The sequence below is a fragment of the Chinchilla lanigera genome, unplaced genomic scaffold (genome assembly GCF_000276665.1).
Source record: "Chinchilla lanigera isolate Chin_1 unplaced genomic scaffold, ChiLan1.0 scaffold00140, whole genome shotgun sequence".
Lineage (NCBI taxonomy): Eukaryota > Metazoa > Chordata > Mammalia > Rodentia > Chinchillidae > Chinchilla > Chinchilla lanigera.
Window position 1 is genome coordinate 3475960 of NW_004955541.1, and position 20778 is coordinate 3496737.

Consider the following 20778-nt stretch of genomic DNA (forward strand, 5'->3'; position numbering starts at 1 on the left):
GTTAGGAAAGGAAGTGACAGCCTGCTTTTCCAGTGCTTGTCTGAAAGACTCTGTGCATGGGCTGGGAATATAGCTCAGTGTACAAGTGCCTGCCTGGCAAGTGCAAGGTCCTGAGTTTGATTCCCAGTACCAACAAAACCAAAACCAGAAAACCGTGGAAGCCTCTAGTGGAGCGTGGATGGGGCTGCAGAGGAGCTCTCTTCAGGCAAGGCAGTTTGCTTTTTGAAGGGGACAATTCCTTCTGAAGTGACAGTTCAACACTCTGGAGTCAAGTGGAAACTGAGTTGTCTTTCTATTTGTTCGTTTCCCTGAGGGTTTCTGGAAACCCAGCTATGCTATTCTTGCTGCAGCAGAAGAGAAGGTAGGAAGGGCCTTCCAAGGGTTGCGAGATTGTTGAGTCACAGGCAGACTTTCCACCAAAACTGAATGAGCTTTGGGTGGCCGACTGATCATTCATTCATTCATTCATTCATTCATTCATTCATTCATTCATTCATTCATCTCCTCTCTCATTCATCAACTCAACTTTATTGACTGAGCATCTGCGTAGCACTGTCCCCAACCTTTTTGGGACCAAGGACCCGTTTCTTGGAAGACAGTTTTTTCGCCTACTGCGCAGCCTAGATCCCCTGCATGCGCATTTCTCAGTAGGGTCCGCGCTGTACTGTGTTTAACACCGCCTCTGATTTCACGGGAGGCGGAGCTCGGGCGGTTCTGCGAGGAGCGGGACAGGTTGTAAACACAGACGAAGCTTTACTCAGTCGCCTGCAGTACACCTCTGGCTGTTGTTTGCTCTGTTCCGGGGGTTGGACAGAAGTAAATGAAGCAGTTCTCCCTCACGGTGCCTAAATTCTAGTGCGGGAACCCAACAATAGACTAATGCCCTAATCCTTTGAGACAGGGTCTCATGGCGATCCTCCTGCCTCAGCCTTCGACTGCTGGGATTACAGGCGTGCGCCACCCCTGGCTCTACATGAGTGGCCTTTAGGGCAGTCGGGGGAGATCAAGCGTTTTAGGGACAACGGGGTGCCAGTACTATCTCACCGGCTAGCACAATCCTCGGCTCCTTCCGGGTGGCGGTAGCATCTCGCGAGGATCTCCGAGACTTCGCGTGAGATCGCCCCCGCTCGGTTGCCGGGAGACAGCGCGCAGCTTGAGCAGGCAAAGCGAGTTGGGCTCTGGTCCTGTCTCGGCGTCATGGTGAGGCGGGGACCTCCGGCCGGGGCCAGGGCCGTGCACGCGGAGACCTCGGGGCAGGGAGGCGGGTGCTCCGGGCCTTCCTGGTAGGGAGACCCGTGTTGCGGGAGGGGTGCGCACACAGAGCCCGACGCGGGCCCACTGAGCTCCGGCTTCCTCAGCTGGGGCTCGGATGCGCTCCCCGGCCCAGGCCCGCACTCAGCGGAACTGAAACCTGGGCTGTGTATGGGATGGTCCTGCAATTCGTGCAGATCCAGGCGTGGGGAGCAAGCAGTCCCAAAGAGAGAGCCTGGGTCTCTCTGCTCCTGGATCCCGGGCTCTCAGCTGGAGGGCTCTGGGTACACGAGGGTCCCCATGGAGGAGCTTGGGATGGAGAGTCCAGGGCACACTGCGCTGGCCAGTGGACCCCTTTCCTCCAGGGAGCCCTGGCACAGGGTCCAGGGTGCCGCTTTGGGTGCAAGCCCGCTACCCCATGGACAGCTTTGCGGAGACCGACCTAAGGCGAGGTGGGAGCTGTCCTCCTCCTCGACTTTTCTCCAGGGGTGAGACCTCCTCAACAGAATACCGGAGTTGTTCTAATTGGGTTCCTAGAGTGGTGCAGGGTGGTGGGGATCAGCGGGTGGGGACTTGCCCCCGGCCAAGGAGCTCCGGAGGTCCTGCCAAGCTCTGCTTCCTCCAAGCCCTTTATGATGGTTCCATGATGTGTCTTTGAAGCAGAGGGGTTAAAAGGAGCAAGGCTTCAATAGTTACAGTTTCAGTGGATGAATCTTCTGAAAAGCAACTAGTAATAAAAACAACAGCCATTGGCAAGTGCAAGGTCCTGAGTTCAATTCCTGGCACCAACAAAACAAAATAAAACAAACCCAGCCAACCAACCAAAAAACCCCATCTAGGTGGTGGGGGGCACACTTTGTAATTCCAGCACTCAGGAGGCTGAGGCAGGAGAATCACCAGTTCAAGGCCAGGCCAGCTGGAACTTTATAAGGAGATCCTATCTCTAAACATAGAACAACAAACAGACAAAACCCCCCACCAAGTACTTGTACTTATCTGCAGCATGTGGGAATGTGGGTGATGTCTTTTTTCCTGAAGAATATTTCTGTCTGGTAACTCATTTACAGAGCACCCACGGTGGTCAGTCTTTTGTGACAGGCTTCTCTGAAGGAGTTTTGGCTTGATGTGATGGTGCATGCCTGTAATCCTAGTACTCAGGAGGCTGAGCCAGGAAGATTGCTGTGAGTTTGAGGCCAGCCTGAATTACAGAGCGAGACCAGGTCTCAAAAAAAAAAAAGAAGTTCATTTATACAGTATTTGGAAGGAGGCCTCCTGTTGTGGAGGAGGCCATTGTGGTGAACTCATTTCTTCTTACATCTGTCGAACCAGTTTCTTGAAGTTTTTTTCCATGGTGGTTACTAAGCACTATAGCCAACATGGTAACATTTGGCAGTGTCATATTGGGGGAGGTCCTCTCTCTCCCTCTCTGTCTTTTTTGAGACAGGATCTCACTATGTAGTTCAGACTGGCCTTGAATTATGTAGCCCAGGTTGGGCTTGAACTCATGGAGATCCTCCTGCCTCAGCCTCCCAAGTGCTGGGATTATCCCCCTTTTGTACTTAAATTTTTTTTATTTTTGTAGATTAAAGTATTAGTGTAGTTTGTAATACATAGTATTTACATTTATTTTGAAGAATTGGTGTATATACATAGCATATATTGATAATTGCTGATTCCATAACTTCTTCCCCAATCAACTTCCCTGAGGGTCCTCATTTTTAGTATATGTGCTGCTGAAGCGAGCACAAGGGTCCTCATTTTTGAGCCCAAGTAAATTTGCATTCTTAGAGTTGGTACAGCCTTGGCCATACACCAAAGAGTGAGTAGGTTTGGAACAAGTTCCTCCCCTTCACAGGGAGGCAGTGCCTTTTTCCGGGAAGCACAGCTTACACTTTGGACTTCTCCAGGTGTGTCAGCAGGATGTGTGGGTGATGTTGGAGCATGCAGGGCAGAGTGATGTGCTCGGGGGCATGAGAGAGGGAGCAAGGGGGAAAGCTTCCAGATGGGCCCTCCCCATGCCTGTGGGAGCAGATAAGAGCTGTCCAAGAAGGGGCAACCACTTGGCAGAATTATTTAACTTACCCACTAATTTTTCTTCAACACAAGGCACCCAAGAAGAAAGGCAAGAAAGGTAAACCCAAAGGTACCCCAGTCGTGGATGGGCTTGCTCCAGAGGACATGAGCAAGGAGCAGGTGAGCAGGGCCTGTGCTATCCATTCTCAGGGTGGGTGGTGTTGCCCTAGCTGTCTTGGTGGGCATTTTGCCGTTGCCACCCTTCCTCCCTTGGTCTGAACCCTTCTGTTCTGTCCAAACCAATTATCAGGCCCCATGTTCATGGTTTCCATCGGCTCCAGCTTTCACATGCACTACATATTTTAAAAAGTGTAAAGTGGGGCACAGTGGTGCATACTTGTAATGTTAGCTACTTGGAATGCTCAGGCAGGAAGAAATGCAAGATGAAAGCCAGCCTGGGCAACTTACTGTTTCAAAAACAAAACCCAACAAAGGACTAGGGATGTAGCTCAGTGGTAGAGTGCTTGTCTCTCATGTCAAGCTCTGGGTTGAATCCGTAGCACACACCCTCAGCAAAAAAGCAAAACAAACAAAAAAACAACCCCCAAAGCCATCCACATTAAAGAACCTTCTAATGGGGTGGTAGGAATTTGGAAGAAAATGTCTTTCTGATATAATAGCTATTTTTAACTTTCTGTGTTCTTTTTAATCTTATCCTGTTATATACCTGATGTTCACAGAGCTGTTATTATGTTACACACATGTACAGCACACTTCCTTATTCACTATTACATATTATAGCAAAAAGAAAGTTTTTAAAAAGCCTGGTGTGGTGGTGCACACCTGTAATTCCAGCACTCGGGAGGCTGAGGCAGGAGGATTGCTGCAAGTTCAAGACCAGCCTGGGGTATAAAGTGAGCTCAAGGCCAGCTTGAACTGCATAGTGAGACCCTGTCTCAAAAAGATTTTTAAGAAAGTTTTTGAAAGGAGCATGATTTACCTAAAACCATTGTCTCAATATGATTAAGTTATTTATTGTTTTTTTTTGTTTTTTTGTGCTGGGAATCAAACTTAGGACCTTGCACTTGCCAAGCAGGCACTTGTGCTGCTGAGGTAGAACCCTAGCCCCTAGAGTATTTATTGTTGTGGACAAAAGTCCCACCCAGAGGTGGGTGGGACAGGTCTTTTTCTTTTGAAAATAAAAATGTATATATATATATATATATATATATATATATATATATATATATAAACGTGGAAAGAGTCCTGTGAGCCAGAGTTGGAGCTGAGGGTAGGCCTTTGCGCAGTCATCATCGTGCTTTATTCACATACAAGAAACTCAGGGCTGTTCCACCAGAGGGGAGGTTTTGACACTAGGGTGATAATCAGGGTGGAGATCAGATGGAGTGTGGGACTGCCCAGTACGTGAGCTGTTATTTGTACCTGGTTGCTTTCCATCCCTGAGGAGCTGGAACTTTGATGTGGCAGTGGTTGAGTATTCTGCGTCTGCAGAGCTGGGGCTGCTGCTGCACACTGGACGGTTGAGGCACCAGCTCAGAAGCTTGTGGGTTCAGCAGGAGGGTGAGGATGCAGATAACCTGGAAACTCAGGCCCCTGCACAGGACAGGTTCACCAGGCTTTTGCCCTGAGGACGTTGGATTCTAGTGCTCTTGGTTTTCAGATTTGTCTTGTTTTGTCTTTGTCTTGGTTACTTTTCTCTCGTTGCTGAGACAAAATACCCAGTGCCCAAATTAAGGAAGAAAAGGTTTATTTAGCTCACAGTCTGTGGAAGTTTCAGTCCATACTCAGCTGGCTCCAAGGAAGAATGGCACATTGCAAAGGGCAACAGTTCATGGCAGTGGAAGACAGCAAAAGCAACAAGAGCAAAAAGGGAGGAGTGGCAGCGGGAAGAGCAAGCCTCTTTCCCTCCTTTATATTGCATGCAGACTACCCACCCCAGGGTGGAGGTAGCACTCACACCCATAATCTCAGCATTGGGCCATGGATCAATCATACATGCTACAAACTTGCACCCATGACTGCATGAGGCTTTGGTGGGACATCCAGACACAAACCATAACATTCCACCCCTGGCCCCCACAAGAGTCATGTTGATCCCTTTATGCAAAAGACATTTTAGTCCATCTCTAAGAGCTGCCAAAGTCCTAACAGTTTCAGCACTGTTGAAGAGTCCAAGTCCCAAGTCTCCTCTGAGATTTAAGGCAAACTCTAAGTTATGAGCCCTGTTAAACACTTCCAACATTCAGTGGCACAAGACAGACATTACCATTCCGAAAGGTACAAACAGCTTGTGTTGGTGATATAGCGGTGAACATAGCTGCTTTCCAAAATGTACAAACGGGGATATAGAGCAGTGGGACCAAAGCAAGTCCAATGTCCAGCAGGGTAAACATTAAGTCCTGTAGTTCCATGTGGAACATCTGAAGCAATCTGTGATAAATTGTGAGCTCCAAAGGGCTTGTGTGACTTAGCCCCTAGGGCACTTCTGGTGGTTATAGCTCCTAAGGTTTCCCTCTTGGGCCTGCTTTGCTCCCTCATTGCAGCTTTCCTCAGTCAATCCACGTTTCTGGCTTTTCCAACCTTCTGAGGTCGCCACTGTACTTTAGGATTCTCACTCACAGCTTCACACACTGCCCTCTTAAGGGCACATTGCCTGACCTCCCAGGCCTTCTGACATCTAGGTGGAAGCCTTCTTAACCTCAGAACTCTTGCATTCTGCATGCACCTAGAACCAGTGCCATGTGGATGATGCTTGTGCGAAGAGTTTGGAAAGGCTCAGAGATGTCGCCTGAAAGAGGAGTGGCTACAATGCCTTCGGCCATTGTGTATGGAATATTCTGGTCAGAGCTCAGAAGACCAGAAGGCTGATAAAGACCTGCTGGTAAAGACCAAGCTCGGGAGGTTTCTGCGGGGAAGAAGGACTTCATGAGATATGGTTATGGGCTCTGGGCTTCCAGTTGGACTCGTGGGAGGCATTGTTAGGAGCTCTAGGTCTTCAGCTGGACTCATGCAGGACATTATCGTGGGATCCAGACCCACAGCTGGTTAAGATTCTTTGGTCTTTAGTGTGTGGACAGATTTCCTGCACTCTCTTGGATATGGTTCTTTGGGTGACTATTATAAATAATTGTATAAAACATGTGTCCTATATTATATTGTCCACCTTGCAAAAAATCCCAAGCTACAACAGTGTTTTTCTTTGAGACACAGTGTGGCTATACAGTTCAGGCTGGCCTTAAACTCATCATGTAGCCCAGGCAGTTGCTAAACTCATAGCAATCCTGCCTCAGCTTCCCAAGTGCTGGGATTACAGGTGTGTACCACCACATGTAGCATGTTTTCTGATTTTTCAAGAGAAGCTAGAAATGTGGACATTGTTAAGAAATTAAATATTTAGTGGTAACAGAATCTAACACCCTATGAGCCAACCAGAGCAGATAGGAATCCTGTTTTCAGCTGTTTGCCTCAGTGGTGCTGAAGTGTTGTGTTGTGAAGACGTTGTCATTTTTTCTGAGGTGGTACTCAGATTTTGGGGTGCCATGTCCACTCAGGGGGACCCCAGCCCTTGCCAAATCCTGTGTCAGAGCCGCGGGCTGCAATTGTTTTCTTGAAGTGAGAAGGGTGGTTTCCCTGTGGGGAATGTGGTTTTGGGAAAGAAGAAACTTTATGGTCAGTGGCCTGGGGCTGTGCCCAAAGATAACTATTCTCAGAGAAATGAGGTCCCCAGGAAGCTGGACGCTTGTCCTACTTTCTTCTTTAGCCTATTTGCAGATTTGCAGTTGGCTCTAGACCAAAATATGTTGCGTTTTAGACATCTACTGGTTTTGTATATTTTTTGCTTAACATTCTATCTTGAAAGGGGAGTATTTTTTCACTTATGTTTTGGAGATGTTTACATGCTGCTACATCAGTTTTATATCTATTTTTATATATATTTCTTCTAGTTGATATACTGTAACTTTTAGCTGTTTTCCTATTTAAAATTATCTTACATAATTTTATTTTTTGTGGGAGGTGTTTCTGAGACAAGGTGTCACCATTTAGTTCAGGCTGGCCTAGAATCTTGAACTCACTATGTAAGCCCAGGCAGACCTCCTGCCTCAGCCTCCTGAGTGCTAGCGTTAAATGTATGCGACCCATGCCCAGCTTCATGTTTAGTTTTTTGTAGTTACAGTACAAAAGGTGTTTTTGTTGTTTTTCATATAATACTAGTGAAATGAGGGCCCAGGATATAGCTCAGTGGCACAAGAACCTGCTTGGCAAGCATAAGGTCATGAGTTCAATTCCCGGTACCAAAAAAAAAAAAAAAAAAAAAAAAAAAAGTGAGATCAGTACCTTTAAGTCAAAAGCTCTTATTTCTTTTGAGGAATTTCTTTAATATAAATTCCCAAGAATGACTGAATAGATATACATGTTCTATGATTATCAGTCAAATTCAAGAGAATACTGCCATTTACTGCCATTTACTGCATGTGTCTCATCCCTGAAACCTCCTGGCAACAGGCTTTAATTTTTCACTTTGTATTTAGTTTTGGTAAGGCGGCCCCCCTTTTCGCTTTCTCCCTGCATCCACACCCCTTGCCCTTGCCAGGGCCCTGCCAGGTGGGGCTGTGGGGGTCCCTGACCTACACGCCTGGCCAGGTGGAAGAGCACATCATGCGTATCCGGGAGGAGCTGGACCGGGAGCGGGAGGAGCGCAACTATTTCCAGCTGGAGCGGGACAAGATCCACACATTCTGGGAGATAACTCGGAGGCAGCTGGAGGAGAAGAAGGCTGAGCTGCGAAACAAAGACCGGGAGATGGAGGAGGCTGAGGAAAGGCACCAGGTGGAGATCAAGGTGAGTGAGGCTGGCCTGCCTATGTGTGTAAGGCCCAGCACAGGGGCCAGGTGGCGTGGGGTCGTTTTCTCTCCTTGTTCTAGGGGGGATCACAGCCCTTTTCATCTGTTTGCTGGAACCTGGAAGGCTGAGGAAAAGAAACTGGATCCCTGCAGTGATAGGAGGCCCTGGGGATCCTGCATGGTGTGGAGGGAGTATGAACAGGGGCAGAGTGACTTCCCTGCAGCCTGGCTCTGTCACCGTGTGAGCCAGGTGGCATGCACCTCCTCTGCTGCTCACTGTTCTGCTCTGTTCTTGGGGCAGGTATGCGGGGTGACAGGTACACCTTTCTGCCTGCAGGTGTACAAGCAGAAGGTGAAGCATCTGCTGTATGAGCACCAGAACAACCTGACGGAGCTGAAGACTGAGGGTACCGTAGCCATGAAGCTGGCCCAGAAAGAGCACCGCACACAGGAGGGTGCACTGCGCAAGGACATGCGGGTGCTCAAGGTGGAGCTCAAGGAGCAGGAGCTGGCCAGTGAGGTGGTCGTGAAAAACTTGCGGCTGGTAGGTGTGTGGAGGGCATGGGGACAGGTGTGTGGAGGGCATGGGGATGGGTGTGCTGCCCGAAGTCCTGATTATTCAACAACTGGGGATTCATGTTTCTGGGTAAAAACTTCTGCATTTTTGTAATTCATTGAATACTTAAAAAAAAAAAAAAAACGAAAAACCAGGCATGGTGGTGCAGGCCTATAATCCCAGCACGTGGGAGGCTGAGCCAGGAGGATCGTTTCAAGTTCAAGGCCAACCTGGGCTACAAAGTAAGCTCAAGGCCAGCCTGAACTGCATAGTGAGACCCTGTTTCAAAAAGACCAAAAAAAAAAAGCCCATGGCCAAACAAACCCTATTTCAGGGTCCAGTGCAGAATTCTTGATGTCCTTGAAGGAAAACCCAGCAGAGGACCTTTCATTTTGCTGCTGAGCCTGGCCCTGCACACTCTGCGTAGGGAATGGGTCAGACACTGGTGGAAAAGCCAGCCTGCAGATGTCCTGTGACTTGGCCTCGGCCCTGCAGGAACTGTCATGTGGTTGGGGCGCATGAGGACCTGGCTTGCTTGGAGCTGGGATTGGTCCCTCTTGAGAGAGGCTGGCAGTTTCCAAGTGGAGCCTGAAACTCATTTGCTGAGTGTTGGGCTGACAGGACCCATGACAGGCTGCCTCCCTACAGAAAAGGCACTTGAGACAGAACAGCCTATCCGGTGCCTGCGGTATCACAAGGGGGATGAGCATAAAGGAGGAACAGAGAGGTGGGCTGGGAGCTGACGGGGGGAAAAGGCTGCAGGTTTCTGCAGGAGTTCCAAGATTGCCTCACTGAGGTGACATTTGGGCAAAGGACAGTCCGGATGGAGCTAGGTGGCCAGACTCAAGGAGGCCAGCCCAGGGAGAGGGACGGGCTGGTGGCGAGGCCGGAGGAACAAGATGCCCGGATGGCTGGATGCATGGCCTGGAGAGCCCCTGAGTGGCTGGGCTGCTGGGTTGAGAAACAGAACGTGGGCTTCATGCCTGGGAGCTACCTAGTCCAACAGACACCGGAAGATACCTAGTGGCAGCCCCACTGTGGGGGACCATGGGGTTGCTGATGGCTGGGCCCTCCAGAGTGATCTGGTTGTCCCGAGACGCACTGAATAGCTGATTTCAAATTAATTAAGGAATCCGAAGCCTGGTGTGGGGCTGTTACGTGCTCAGTATTCATTCCTTTGGGTAACATAATTTAATTTTTTTTGTTCAAAATTTTAACATGTAATAATTGTTGATTAAAAGAAATTTTGAATGCTGCCCTAAGTGGCAATGAAGTGGGTTTGCAAGAGGCTGTGGAGAGAGCCTGTAGCCTCTGTAGACACGGCTGCTGCCCTCTGGCCTGGGGCTCACGTGTGTGAAGGTCTCTTGGACTCAGAACCTTGGGAGGGATGTGAGCTGTGTGCGGGGAGGTGACCAATACTGTTCTTCTGGGCACATTTTGTGAGCTCAGAGATGAAAGGAGAGAGAAACCCAGCAACCAGCAGCAAGAGCACAAGTTCACAGAGCTGGTATCTTCACAGGGACGATAGGGGTGAGGGACAGGGTCATCCTGAAGGGAGTGGTATCTAGTAACTTCCTCCTCTTGCCTGTCCAGAAACACGCCGAGGAGATCACCAAGATGCGGAATGACTTTGAGAGGCAAGTTCGAGGTCAGTCTCTCACGTGCACACTGTGTAGCACAGTGTGGGGATCCCTTATCAGAAAGCAATTGCGTGAACACCTGTTAACGCAGTGCACAGCCAAAATGAAACAGCCCAGGTGCTGAGAGAGAATGAGGAAGTTCCTCAGGCCAGTGGGCCACTTGGAATCCCAAAGTGACCTATTCCCATGCCAGTTCCAGAGGCTATGAATGTCACATACTTCCTCACTGCTGTCTAGCGTCAGGAGTTGAGAGCGGGCAGTGGCTCTTCCATCTTGTGTGTAACATTCTTGGAATAGTCCTGGCTCCTGGCCGGAGAAGGCTGTCTCAGTCTGTCTGGTTCCCCAGTCAGGTGCTGTTGCCTGTGGCTGGACAGCTGCCTGGCCTTGGCTGGTACCGCTGGGCTTAGCTGACAGCCAACAGGGGAGCCCCATGCAGGCATCCAGTGCTGTGCTCGTCACTGGCAAACAAGGGAGGACAGTGGTCCAGCGGGCAAGTGTGTCATCTGTGAGCAGCACAGGAAGAACTCTTCCTCAGCCCAGCTGGTCCTGGCAGAGCAGCCTTCGTTCTGGCCACAGTGGTTGCTCCCAGGCTCTGTGTAGAGTACCTCTGTGCTTGGAGTCACTGTCACTTGTGCCTCCTCTGCTGAGCTGCTCTGTGTGCGGCCACCTTTCAGAAATTGAGACCAAGTATGATAAGAAGATGAAGGTGCTGAGGGACGAGCTTGATCTGCGAAGAAAGACTGAGATCCATGAAGTGGAGGAGAGGAAGAATGGCCAGATCAACACACTGATGCAGCGCCATGAAGAGGCCTTCACCGACATCAAGAACTACTACAACGACATCACACTCAACAACCTGGCCCTCATCAACTCGCTCAAGGTGCTGACACGGGCTCTGGGAGACCAGCGTGGCTGTCCTGACATGGGCTGCAGAGCCTGGGGGACACAGACCCAGCTCTCAGCCCCACTAGGCCTCACAGCCCTTCTATGAAAATAGGGATGGTTCCCCTGTGCTGCCCCAGTTGGGAGCTGTCTGCACCCATAGCTGCGGTCGGATGCTTCTGTCAGTGTGGGGAGTGTGAGGGGAGGCACAGTACTGAGGGGATTCTGACCAGAAGCACCTAGGCAGAGATGCGGGAGGCATCTCAATGTGCCCACTGCAGCCGGAGTGGTCAGTTATCACTGTCCCTTGGATGCTGGCAGCGCAGCGTTGTCTGCAGTAGAGAATGACCTTAATGGGATTCTGAAGAGAGCACAGTCTCTCAGTTTGCTGCGTCCTAGAAAATTCAGAATAAGGTAAGACTACAAAAACATGCTGGGCCTGATGTTACACACCATATTCTCAGCACTCTGGGAGGCTAAGGCAGGAGGATGGAAAATTTGATCCCAACCCGAGCAACTCAGTGACTTAATGGGACCCTACCTCAAAATTAAAAAGAGGAGGGGGGCTGAGGATATAGGTTAGTGTGAAGGCCCTGGATTCAGTCCCAGTACCAAAAACACAAAAATGTGTTCACACACAAAGCAAGCCTAGGTTCTAGTGTGGGTGAGGCTGGTGGGACCTGCCTGTCTCAGGCCCCAACCCCTCTGTACCCCACTGCACCACAGGAACAGATGGAGGATATGCGCAAGAAGGAGGAGCACCTTGAGCGGGAGATGGCGGAGGTGTCGTCACAGAACAGGCGCCTGGCAGAGCCCCTCCAGAAGGCCAGGGAGGAGATGGCTGAGATGCAGAAGAAGCTTGGAAACTACGAAAGGGACAAACAGATCCTGGTGGTGAGTTTCCTGTTGAGTTCCTTTCCCGGGCTCAGGGAGAAGCACACAGGTGACATCCAGGCCCTGGCCAGCCTCAGCCCTGAGGCCAGGAAGAGAGAGGCAGGGAGGCAGGTTCTCTGCTCTTGGGACTGCTCTGGGGCAGCCACATGGCGGTGCTGCAGGAGACAAGGACTCGTTCTCTGCGTCGTGCTACCCGGCATGCATTGCTCCTAGAGAGTACCTCTAGTCTTGCCATCTCCCAGGAGCCCATATTTGAGCTCTGAGAGCTTCCTGGCCCCCATCCCATTTCCTCCCCAGAGCACAAAAGCACGCCTGAAGGTTACTGAGAAGGAACTGAAGGACCTGCAGTGGGAACATGAGGTGCTGGAGCAGCGCTTCATCAAGGTGAGGCTGTGGGATCTGGGTGGTCTCTGGGTTAGAAATTGCGCTGTTTGCTTCTTGATTCATGCATCTTTTGTAAGGCAGGAGCTTGTGGCCTGTTCTGAGAAGGCCAGGTGCCTCCCAGGTCCACAGAAGCAGTGTGCCTTGAGCAGGACAAGAGGCAGGAGGTGGCTTCTCTCCAGGGAGACATCTCCAGTTGAGGGGCCTTGTCACTCACTCCAGCCTCATCCTGCAGGTGCAGCAGGAGCGGGATGAGCTGTACCGGAAATTCATGGCAGCCATCCAGGAGGTGCAACAGAAGACCGGCTTTAAAAATCTGCTGCTGGAACGCAAGCTGCAGGCGCTGAGTGCTGCTGTGGAGAAGAGGGAGGTGCAGTTCAATGAAGTGCTGGCAGCTTCCAACCTGGACCCTGCTGCGCTGACACTTGTGTCTCGCAAGCTTGAGGTAGATGCAGGGTGGGCTCCTGTCCTGCGGCACCTGCGAAGGCACAGGGGCTCTCTATTCCCCATGAGGGCCTGGGATTGGCGGGTCCTGCAGGCCATGTGCACTGCAGTTTCCTCTCTTGGTGCTGCGGAGTACTCCTGGGTTTCCCAGCCCTACTTTAGCCTTTAGACCTTAAGCCTCTGCTCTCCAGCTATCCAGAGTGGCTTGAGGGTTGGGCATGGATGGACTGGGTGTGGAAAAGCGGCTCTCAGAACTCTGGGTCTGAGCTCCTCGGCCACTGGCCAGGCCTAGCAAGGCCAGGGATGGTGGTGGCACCTGGAAGCCCCCAAGATGCATTGGCTTGGGGCAGGGACAGTTCCTAGGGGGATGGGTTAGGGTGTGGGCACCCTGGTGGCTCAGAGTCCTTGCTGCATTTGTGGGTGCCATGGAGAGAGAGGTCTGTCCAGAGCCCAGGCATGTGCTCCTCTGTGTGGCAATGCTCAGCTAGAAGAGTTCTGGGCCTGGGTGGGGACAGCAGTAAATAAAGCAGAGGCGGTCTTGGCCCCACTGGCCACCTGGGGAGACAGACATACTCGGTCAGCTGAAGCATTGGGAAGCTGCAGCCTGGGATACAATCTCACAGCTCATCTGTCACTAGCTTGTTGAGCTTCTGGCGCTGGACTGTGTCCCTGTGCTCTGCCCCGTGCTGGAGAGTTTCAGAAAAAACAGGTGACAAAGTGTGTGTCAGCTCTTTGGCTGACACTGGAATCTCAGCCAGCTGGGGTGACTGGTGGCTGCCAGGCCTGTGGCTGCTGTCCAGTAGCCTGGGTGTGGCTTCCTAGGGCCCCTGGAGCCAGACAGTGCTGACTCCTAGACATGCCTGCCACTCTCAGGTTGGAAATACCTGGTCCTAAAGTCCCATCAGGCCAGCTTGTCCCAGGAGGGACCCTTCTGGCAGGAGGATATCTGTCTGTCTCTGCTGCTTGTGCTGTGCTGGCCACAGAGGCAGACATGGGCCCGCAGCTTAAGGCTTCCTGTTGTCTGCAGAGGGGTTTTTACTGAGTTCCACAGGCAGGATTTCTGTCTTTTTTTTTTTTTTTTTTTTTCTTTAAAGGAAGAAAGATTTATTTTTGTTGAGGATTTTTGAGGTTTCAGTCCTTGATCTGTTGGCCCTGTTGTCTCAGGGCTGTGGAGGGGAGGGTGCGATGGGGCACAGGCAGTGTTTCCAGGGTGATTTGTCAGCATAGTTCAGCTGAATGTAAATCTCTTCTGCTCACTGAGCCTGCAGGCCGAAAGGGTTAGTTTATGTCCAGTCACTGAATCTCTACAACATTCTAGCCTGGCTTGCCCTCTGCTGTCCACTCTGCCGGTTTCCCATCCTGGCTGAGGCCTACAGCACCAGATATCCTGAGAACCCCTCTCTGACCTTGGGGAACACCCAGGCCTGGGGGTGCAGGGCAGAAGGCTATTGCAGAGGGCCTGTCTTCTGTATCCCAGGTACAAGGCCAGTTGGGAGTCATGGAAAGTTCAGGACAGAGGAGTGGATGCGAGAGAGCCCCCTCTGCGTTAGATGGAGACCCAGCACAGGGCGAAAGGAGCAGTGGGCCCAAGCTGTCACAAGCCAACCCAATAGGACTTGTCCCTGCTGAGCAGGCTGGGAGGGTCCCAGGTGACACCGCTGTGTTTCCAGCCAGGATGCCCAGTGTTACTTACGGACAGATCTTGGGCCTAGGGTGGGGCAGCAGTCATGGGGCCTGGGATTGGCAGCTTGGCTCTGTCCTTTTCCTTGTGGGCCTTCATCCTAAGCAGGTAGAGAGTGAGGTCGTGCTGTTAGAAAGTGGAGGGGCCACCGCGCTCCTCGGGAGGGCGGGCCGACCCCACCCTGCCAAGGGGCTGGGATTCAGTCACAGGCACACTGTTGCCGTGGGTCTGGGCTGGTTGTCGGTCAGTCCGTCCTGCCCTGGCTATTGCTGCCTTGATTTATGGGCAAGGACCCTTGCAGGGAAGTGACAGTGTCCTCCCCTGGGGACACTTCTCAAGCTGGCCAGGTGAGGGTTGAGGGGCTTCTCTGGGCCCTGGAGCTGGGCCGGGCCTGGTGTCAGTCCTCAGTCTGGCTCCTGCAGCACCCCTCAGACAGGAGCCCTGGCAGCCTCACAAGGTGGAAGCATCCCAGAGGCTGAACCATGTAGACTCGCCCATGACACTGGGGCCAGCGTGGTGAAGTTTCATTTATTTATTTGGTTTTTCTGGAGACAAGGTCTCACTTTGTAGTTTAGGCTGGCCTTGAGTTCACTATGCGGCCCAGGCTAGCCTTAAACTCATGGCAATCTCCCTGCCTCAGCCTCTCAAGTGCTAGGATTATAGGCTCTGCCACCATGCTCTGCAACATGGTAAAGTTTTAAAAGTTACAGACTGCTTCTTTTCAGATAAAAAGAACATTGGGATAATGTAGTCACATGGTTCCCGGGGTGGCGTTTAGTGATGAGTGTGCTCTCCTGGGAGGTCCGGGCCCTCTGCCCCTCTCTGCTGCACTGTCCTTTCTTATGGCCCAGACCACTTCTCCCTGTGGAGGTGCAGCAGCACAGTGTGCATTCTGGTTTCCCCTCTCTGCCTGCCCTTTTCTGTTGGCTCTGGGAGACCTTTACTGGCTGACACACCTGTGTGAACAGATGTATGGGTTGAGCCTGCCCATTATTCCCTGGGCTTCTTTGGACCCCCAAGGGAGACCCCAGACCCCCAGCCACCCTGTCTGCCTTAGCCAAAAGGCAAGACTCAAAGCTGCCCCTCCTCTCTCTGTAGGACGTTTTGGAATCGAAGAACACCACCATCAAGGACCTGCAGTATGAGCTGGCACGGGTCTGCAAGGTATGGCTGTAGCTTTGCGCTCAGCTTCAGCCTGTTGCATCCTACCTGCGGTGGTCTTTGGGCTGCCATGCAGCCCCAGAGTCACTCAGCCTGGCACACGATCTGGAGTCTGCCTGGTGTCTGAGTGGGGCTGTGCCCTGAGCTGTCCCAGACGGTCTTCCTCCTTGCTCTGCAGTGCTGAGCCATGGAGGCTTTACCGAGAGCAGCTATCCCACAGTGTGACCCAGTGGCACCTTTCCTGTGGATGGACACTGCATCCTTGGACTGGTGTTTGAGGCTGTGTTCAGACATTCCTGTCATCTGTTTTTCTTAATGCAGTGCTGGGGGTTGAACCCAGAGACACTCTACAACTGAACTACATTCCATGCCCTTTTTAAAAAAATTTAAAATTCTGAGACAAAATGTAAGTTGCCCCAAAACTTGTGATCCTCCTGGCCCAATCTCCCACGTAGCTAGGATTACAGTATTACACTGTGGGATGTAGCTCAGTGGTACAACACTTGCCTGGCATCTGCAAGGCCCTGCATTTTTGAGGTCCCAGCACCTCAGAAGCTCTGGATGCAGACAGTGCTTGCCATAGCTCCCAGGCTCCATGGTGCCAATCACTGTGTCCCTCAGCCTTCCCTAAGCTGCAGGCTGGCCCTAGCTTCCTGTCTTCCCATCTCCCTTTTTCTTAGATGGTGATACTTTTCTGCACAAAATGAGGGCCATTTGCTATATGTGCAGTTTTTCAGGTGATAGCCGTGACTTTCATCTGAGTCTGGGGGAATCTGGACCCCAGAGAAGGGTCCCCCAGTTTTGTCTGGAGCCCGATGCTGCTCACGCTAGTTCTGAGCCCCGGGCTCTTTTTTGACCATCTGGAGGATAACTAGCTCTTCGAGCACTGCTCTGAGTCAGGCCCTGCCACAAGCCCCTCTCAGGTTGCTCGGTTCATGAAACCTTTATAGACACCCAGTGAAACTGGCCTTTGTGAGAATGTGCATTTCCGGTGGGGGTGGGGAGGGAGCCCCTGGCATGGTGGCTAAGACGGCACTTGCTGCTGGCCCCACCAGTGCTGTTGCCCAGGCCTTGTCTCTTTGGGTTGGTGTGCATGACCTCACCCTCAGGCAGCCCTGTACCTGTGAAGATAGAGTTGCTGGGACATCAGAGGGTACTCTGCCTACCAGGGCTAGGGAAGGGGCAGTGAGCCTCCCTGATAAACGCCCAGGGAGGAGCCAGGACCCTAGGCCTCAGCACCCAAATTCATACACATTCGTACAGGTGTTAGCACTGGGCCTGCACATGGGTAACCACTAACAAATGTTGGCTTTGTTCTTTTACACCACGCTGCTGGCTCCAACCCACCCCTCCCACTCCATGGACGGGAACTTCGCTCTGCATGAGCCAGAACATGTTGGCCTCAGTGTCAGGCCAGGTGGATTCCTTCCTCACTGACTCTGCCCTGTCCCCACAGGCCCATAATGACCTGCTGCGCACGTACGAGGCAAAGCTGCTAGCCTTCGGGATCCCCTTGGACAATGTGGGCTTCAAGCCTCTGGAGACAGCTGTGATCGGGCAGACGCTGGGCCAGGGCCCTGCGGGACTCGTGGCTACACCAACGTAGCTGCCAGACTGTCGCGTGCTGCAGAGCCTGCCTGGCTGATAACCCTGGCTGATAGTCCAGCTGATAACCCTTTTCCACCAAGGACAGCAAGTTTTTGTTTTTTAGAGCTCATCATCAGCAAATGAAGTTTTCCGTGGTTTGCTTGTTTTTCTCTTGCCTGCTTCTGTGGAGGAGACCTGTCTGCAGAACCTCACCCTGGGCATCACGGTTGGCCCCTCCTTGGTTTGTGTCTGACCTATGCTATGGCCACTCCTCCCAGGCTGCTCCTGACTTTAGTGGCTTCTCAGAGGGCCCCTGGTCACTCTGGTCCAGGGCAGTGCATTGTTCCTGGCCCAACACCAGGAGCAGCTTTGCAGATGCCAGCACTGACTTTATTGACACTTGGGTCATGCCAAGAAACTCCAAGGGGCCAGGGAGGACCTCCTCCAGGAAGCTGGTGACCCCAGTGCTCCACGATGGGGGGAGTCCACTCTGTTGAGGGCAGGGCGGGCTAGGCCAGACTGCGTGTGGGGCAGATGGCCTTCCCTGGTCGGCTCTAGCTTCCTCGGTAGGTGGTGTAGGACCATGGGCTTAGCAGCAGGGGCACGTGGAACTTCTGAGTCTCATTTGTGATGGTGAAGACAACCTGGGAGAAGCAGAGATGGCATTGGAAAACAGCGAGAGATTACAGCACCCAAGCTGTGCCCCAGTACTTCCTGGGAGTGTTAGCAGCCCAGACTGTAGGATGGAGTCAGCAAAGAGCTTGATGGGGGACAGGACCCCTCCTAGGGGCTGAGGGATCATCATGCCTCCCGGGAGACAGCGCCAGGGAGGCTGTAGTCCCAGGCCTGCTGGATGTGAAAAAGGCCAGGTTCTTTGATGGTAGCTCCAGGTGACGGGAGGCAGTAGGGAAGGCTCAGTGAGCTGCAGTCTGGGCGGAGATGAAAACCTCTCTACAAAGGAGGGTGAGTCACCCTTGGGCTGGCTGCTTCCAAAGGCTAACCCAGGGGCAGCTCTGGCATGGACATGTCATCATGATGGCCAGTGATGCCTCTGGTCCCTGGATGCCTTTCTTCTGAGAGCTCAAAACAGATGAGCTCACCTGCCTGCCACTACCCAAGAAGAGGTAGGACCAGTCTGCCCACGGCCTGGGTGAGGCCTGGCCTGCAGGACCTAACCGGCAGCCAGTGTCAGGAGCCTCCCCCGCATCGGTAGCCCTCACCTCTATGTATGGGTAGAAGCTCTCTTGCCCCATCTTCTTCCAGTACCCCTCAGTGTCGAATGACAGCTTGTAGGTGCCTGGCTTCATCTGGCCAGGCCTCAGAAGGCCAGGGCAGCGGCCATCCGCATCTGTGTGGCTGGGGAGAAGACAAGACTGCAAAGAAGGGAGGAAGAACTGGCCTGCCCCTCCCCGTAGTGTGCACCCTGGAGGCCCTGACACCCCCACGGCCTGATGCAGATGGGTCGCAGAGGTGGGGGCGTGTTCAGGGACACTGCTGCCCTGCCTATTTAGAAAGTCACAATCCAGAAGAGCCCGCGGGGAAAGTGTCTTTCACAGTACCCTCTGAGCAATAATCCCTATATTTGGCAATATACTTTTGTAGATTTTTCTTGATGTTTAAGTATGTTTAATTAGAAACTTTTGTAGAAAACAAAAATAGATTATATGAATTCTGCTGTTTTATAACCTGCTTTTTTATTTTTTGAGAGTCTGGTTATGTAGTTCAGGCTGGCCTTGAACTTAAAGCAATTGTCCTGCTTCAGCCCCCTGAGTGCTGGTATTACAGGTGTGTGCCACCATGTCCAGCTAACCCTAACCTGCATCTTTCTTTTCTCTCTCTTTCTTTCTTTCTTAATTTTCTTTTTCTTTCTTTCTCTCTCTCTCTTTCTTTCTTTCTTCTTTCTTTTGTTTTTCTGAGACAGGGTGCCACTATGCAGTTCAGGCTGGCCTTGAGCTCACTTTGTAGTCCAGGTTGGTCCCGAACTCGCAATGATCCTCCTGCTTCAGCCTCCTGAGGGCTGGGATTACAGGTGTATGCCCCCATGGCTGGCAACCTGTATTTTTCATATAGTCTATTGTGACTGGCTTCTTGGTCAGTAACTACCCAGGCCCCATCTATATGGCTGCCTGTTGCCCACTGCGTTGAGGGGCCAAGTGGGGGGAGGGGGGGGCAGACTGATCCCTTGTCCAGGGTCCTGAGCGGTTATGATCTGTCACCTCCGGGAAAACCCTTGTCATTTTGATCAGGTGCTCCACTGTGATGAGAGGGCCTGGGAGGCACAAGTGCAGGGCAAGGGTGCAAATGGGTCTCTTTGGCCCCCTGCTGCCTGGAGGTGGGACCTGGGCTCTGGCCTCCAGCTTTTGTGAAGGCTGAGTGGGGAGGGACTGAGCTGCACCCTCAAACCTTGGGCCTTTGTGCACATCTGAAATGGTGACTGCTCATCCGTTTTCACTTGAGGAAACCGGCTCAGAGTTAGTAGGAAGGAGTCAGACTGTGAACCAGGCCTGGGGGACAGTGTGCAGCAGGCAGCCTGCGCTCCACCCTTAGTGTCCCTTGGGGAGAGGAAGGGCCCTGCTCAGGGAGCAAATGCTGAGGTTTCCCTCCCTGCCCCAGTGCCTCCTACCTTTCCCTCAGCACTGTCCACTGCTGGTCTGGGTCCTCTAGCCGGGACAAACAGAGGCAGAGGCCCCGGGCTGGGAGCCCTGAGGTGGTGTCCAGCACATGTGTGGTCAGCGGGCTGCTCCTGGGCTCCATGCCACCGTCCTAACCCAGGGAAGGGACAGGGTGAGTGCCTGGGGCTGAGCACAGACCCCCACCCTCTCTCTGCCCACACTGCTGCGATGAGGGTCCACAGCCCAGCTGCCAGGGCACAAGCAGGGTCCAAGGGGACTGGAAGCAGTCGGCAGGAGGAGGAAGCGCCAGGCTTGTAAACAGCACTCCCCCGCCCATCCGCTCTGGCCTGTCAGTGGCCCTGCTGTCCAGCCAGCCCTCCCTCTGTATCCCTGGTCGGGGGTCCCGTCACAGCTTAACCCTCAGGTAATAGGGCACAGGAACCCTAAGGGTAAGGCCTATCCCCTTACCCGAAGCCTAGGTATCTGGGGTGTCAGCGGCTGTGGCAGTCCCTGCTGAGAGGTTACCGTGGCCCCGCCCCGCTCCGCCCCGCCCCAGTGCCCTGGGGACACGTGTGTGACCACGCCTCGGTTGGCCGGGCTGGCTGGGGCCGGGCCTGGGGGCAGGGCCGGGTGAGTCCCTAAGCGCTAAGAGGAAGTATATGTGCTCGGGGAGACCCAGAGAGTAGCAAAATTTTGAGAGAAGTTCTTAGCAAGACAGGAAAAGTCAGAGGGCAGACGATATAGCTCAGTGGCACCACACCTGTCAGGTAAGCTCAAGGTTGTGGGTTTGGTTCCCGGTACAAAAAAAAAAAAA

The 20778-nt window shown here is 52.5% G+C and overlaps 2 protein-coding genes across 3 annotated transcripts; one reads left to right on the forward strand and one right to left on the reverse strand.

Annotated features, from left to right (window-relative positions):
- The first annotated feature begins 1107 nt into the window (after positions 1-1107).
- Gas8 (growth arrest-specific 8) lies at positions 1108-19032 on the forward strand. 2 transcript variants are annotated; one of them, XM_005411085.2, is made up of 11 exons: positions 1108-1200; positions 3358-3444; positions 7927-8124; positions 8464-8670; positions 10276-10330; positions 10997-11202; positions 11931-12098; positions 12396-12482; positions 12715-12924; positions 15703-15768; positions 17222-19032. In XM_005411085.2, the coding sequence occupies exons 1-11, from the start codon at positions 1198-1200 to the stop codon at positions 17369-17371; spliced, it is 1437 nt and encodes a 478-aa protein (XP_005411142.1). In that variant the 5' UTR covers positions 1108-1197; the 3' UTR covers positions 17372-19032. The 2 variants fall into 2 exon arrangements, with proteins under 2 accessions (XP_005411142.1, XP_005411143.1); XM_005411086.2 differs by lacking the exon at positions 1108-1200 and having other exon boundaries at positions 3356-3444; positions 7877-8124.
- Positions 17721-20509, reverse strand: LOC102023527 (5-hydroxyisourate hydrolase-like). The gene is made up of 4 exons (XM_005411087.2): positions 20433-20509; positions 19976-20115; positions 18573-18708; positions 17721-17996 (listed from the first exon to the last, which is right to left on the reverse strand). Exons 2-4 carry the CDS (start codon positions 20104-20106, stop codon positions 17907-17909), a joined length of 357 nt encoding a protein of 118 aa, XP_005411144.1. The 5' UTR covers positions 20107-20115; positions 20433-20509; the 3' UTR covers positions 17721-17906.
- Positions 20510-20778: the final 269 nt, after the last annotated feature.

Bases quoted from the DNA above. Each gene is read 5' to 3' on its own strand.
- Gas8 (XM_005411085.2), top strand. The intron at 8,125-8,463 runs GTGAGTGAGGCT...TTCTGCCTGCAG, and splicing joins GGCACCAGGTGGAGATCAAG to GTGTACAAGCAGAAGGTGAA. The intron at 8,671-10,275 runs GTAGGTGTGTGG...TTGCCTGTCCAG, and splicing joins TCGTGAAAAACTTGCGGCTG to AAACACGCCGAGGAGATCAC.
- LOC102023527 (XM_005411087.2), bottom strand. From the start codon at position 20,106: ATGGAGCCCAGGAGCAGCCCGCTGACCACACATGTGCTGGACACCACC. The intron at 18,709-19,975 runs GTAGGAGGCACT...TCTTCTCCCCAG, and splicing joins TGGACAGTGCTGAGGGAAAG to CCACACAGATGCGGATGGCC. The intron at 17,997-18,572 runs GTGAGGGCTACC...TGCTTCTCCCAG, and splicing joins GCTTCTACCCATACATAGAG to GTTGTCTTCACCATCACAAA.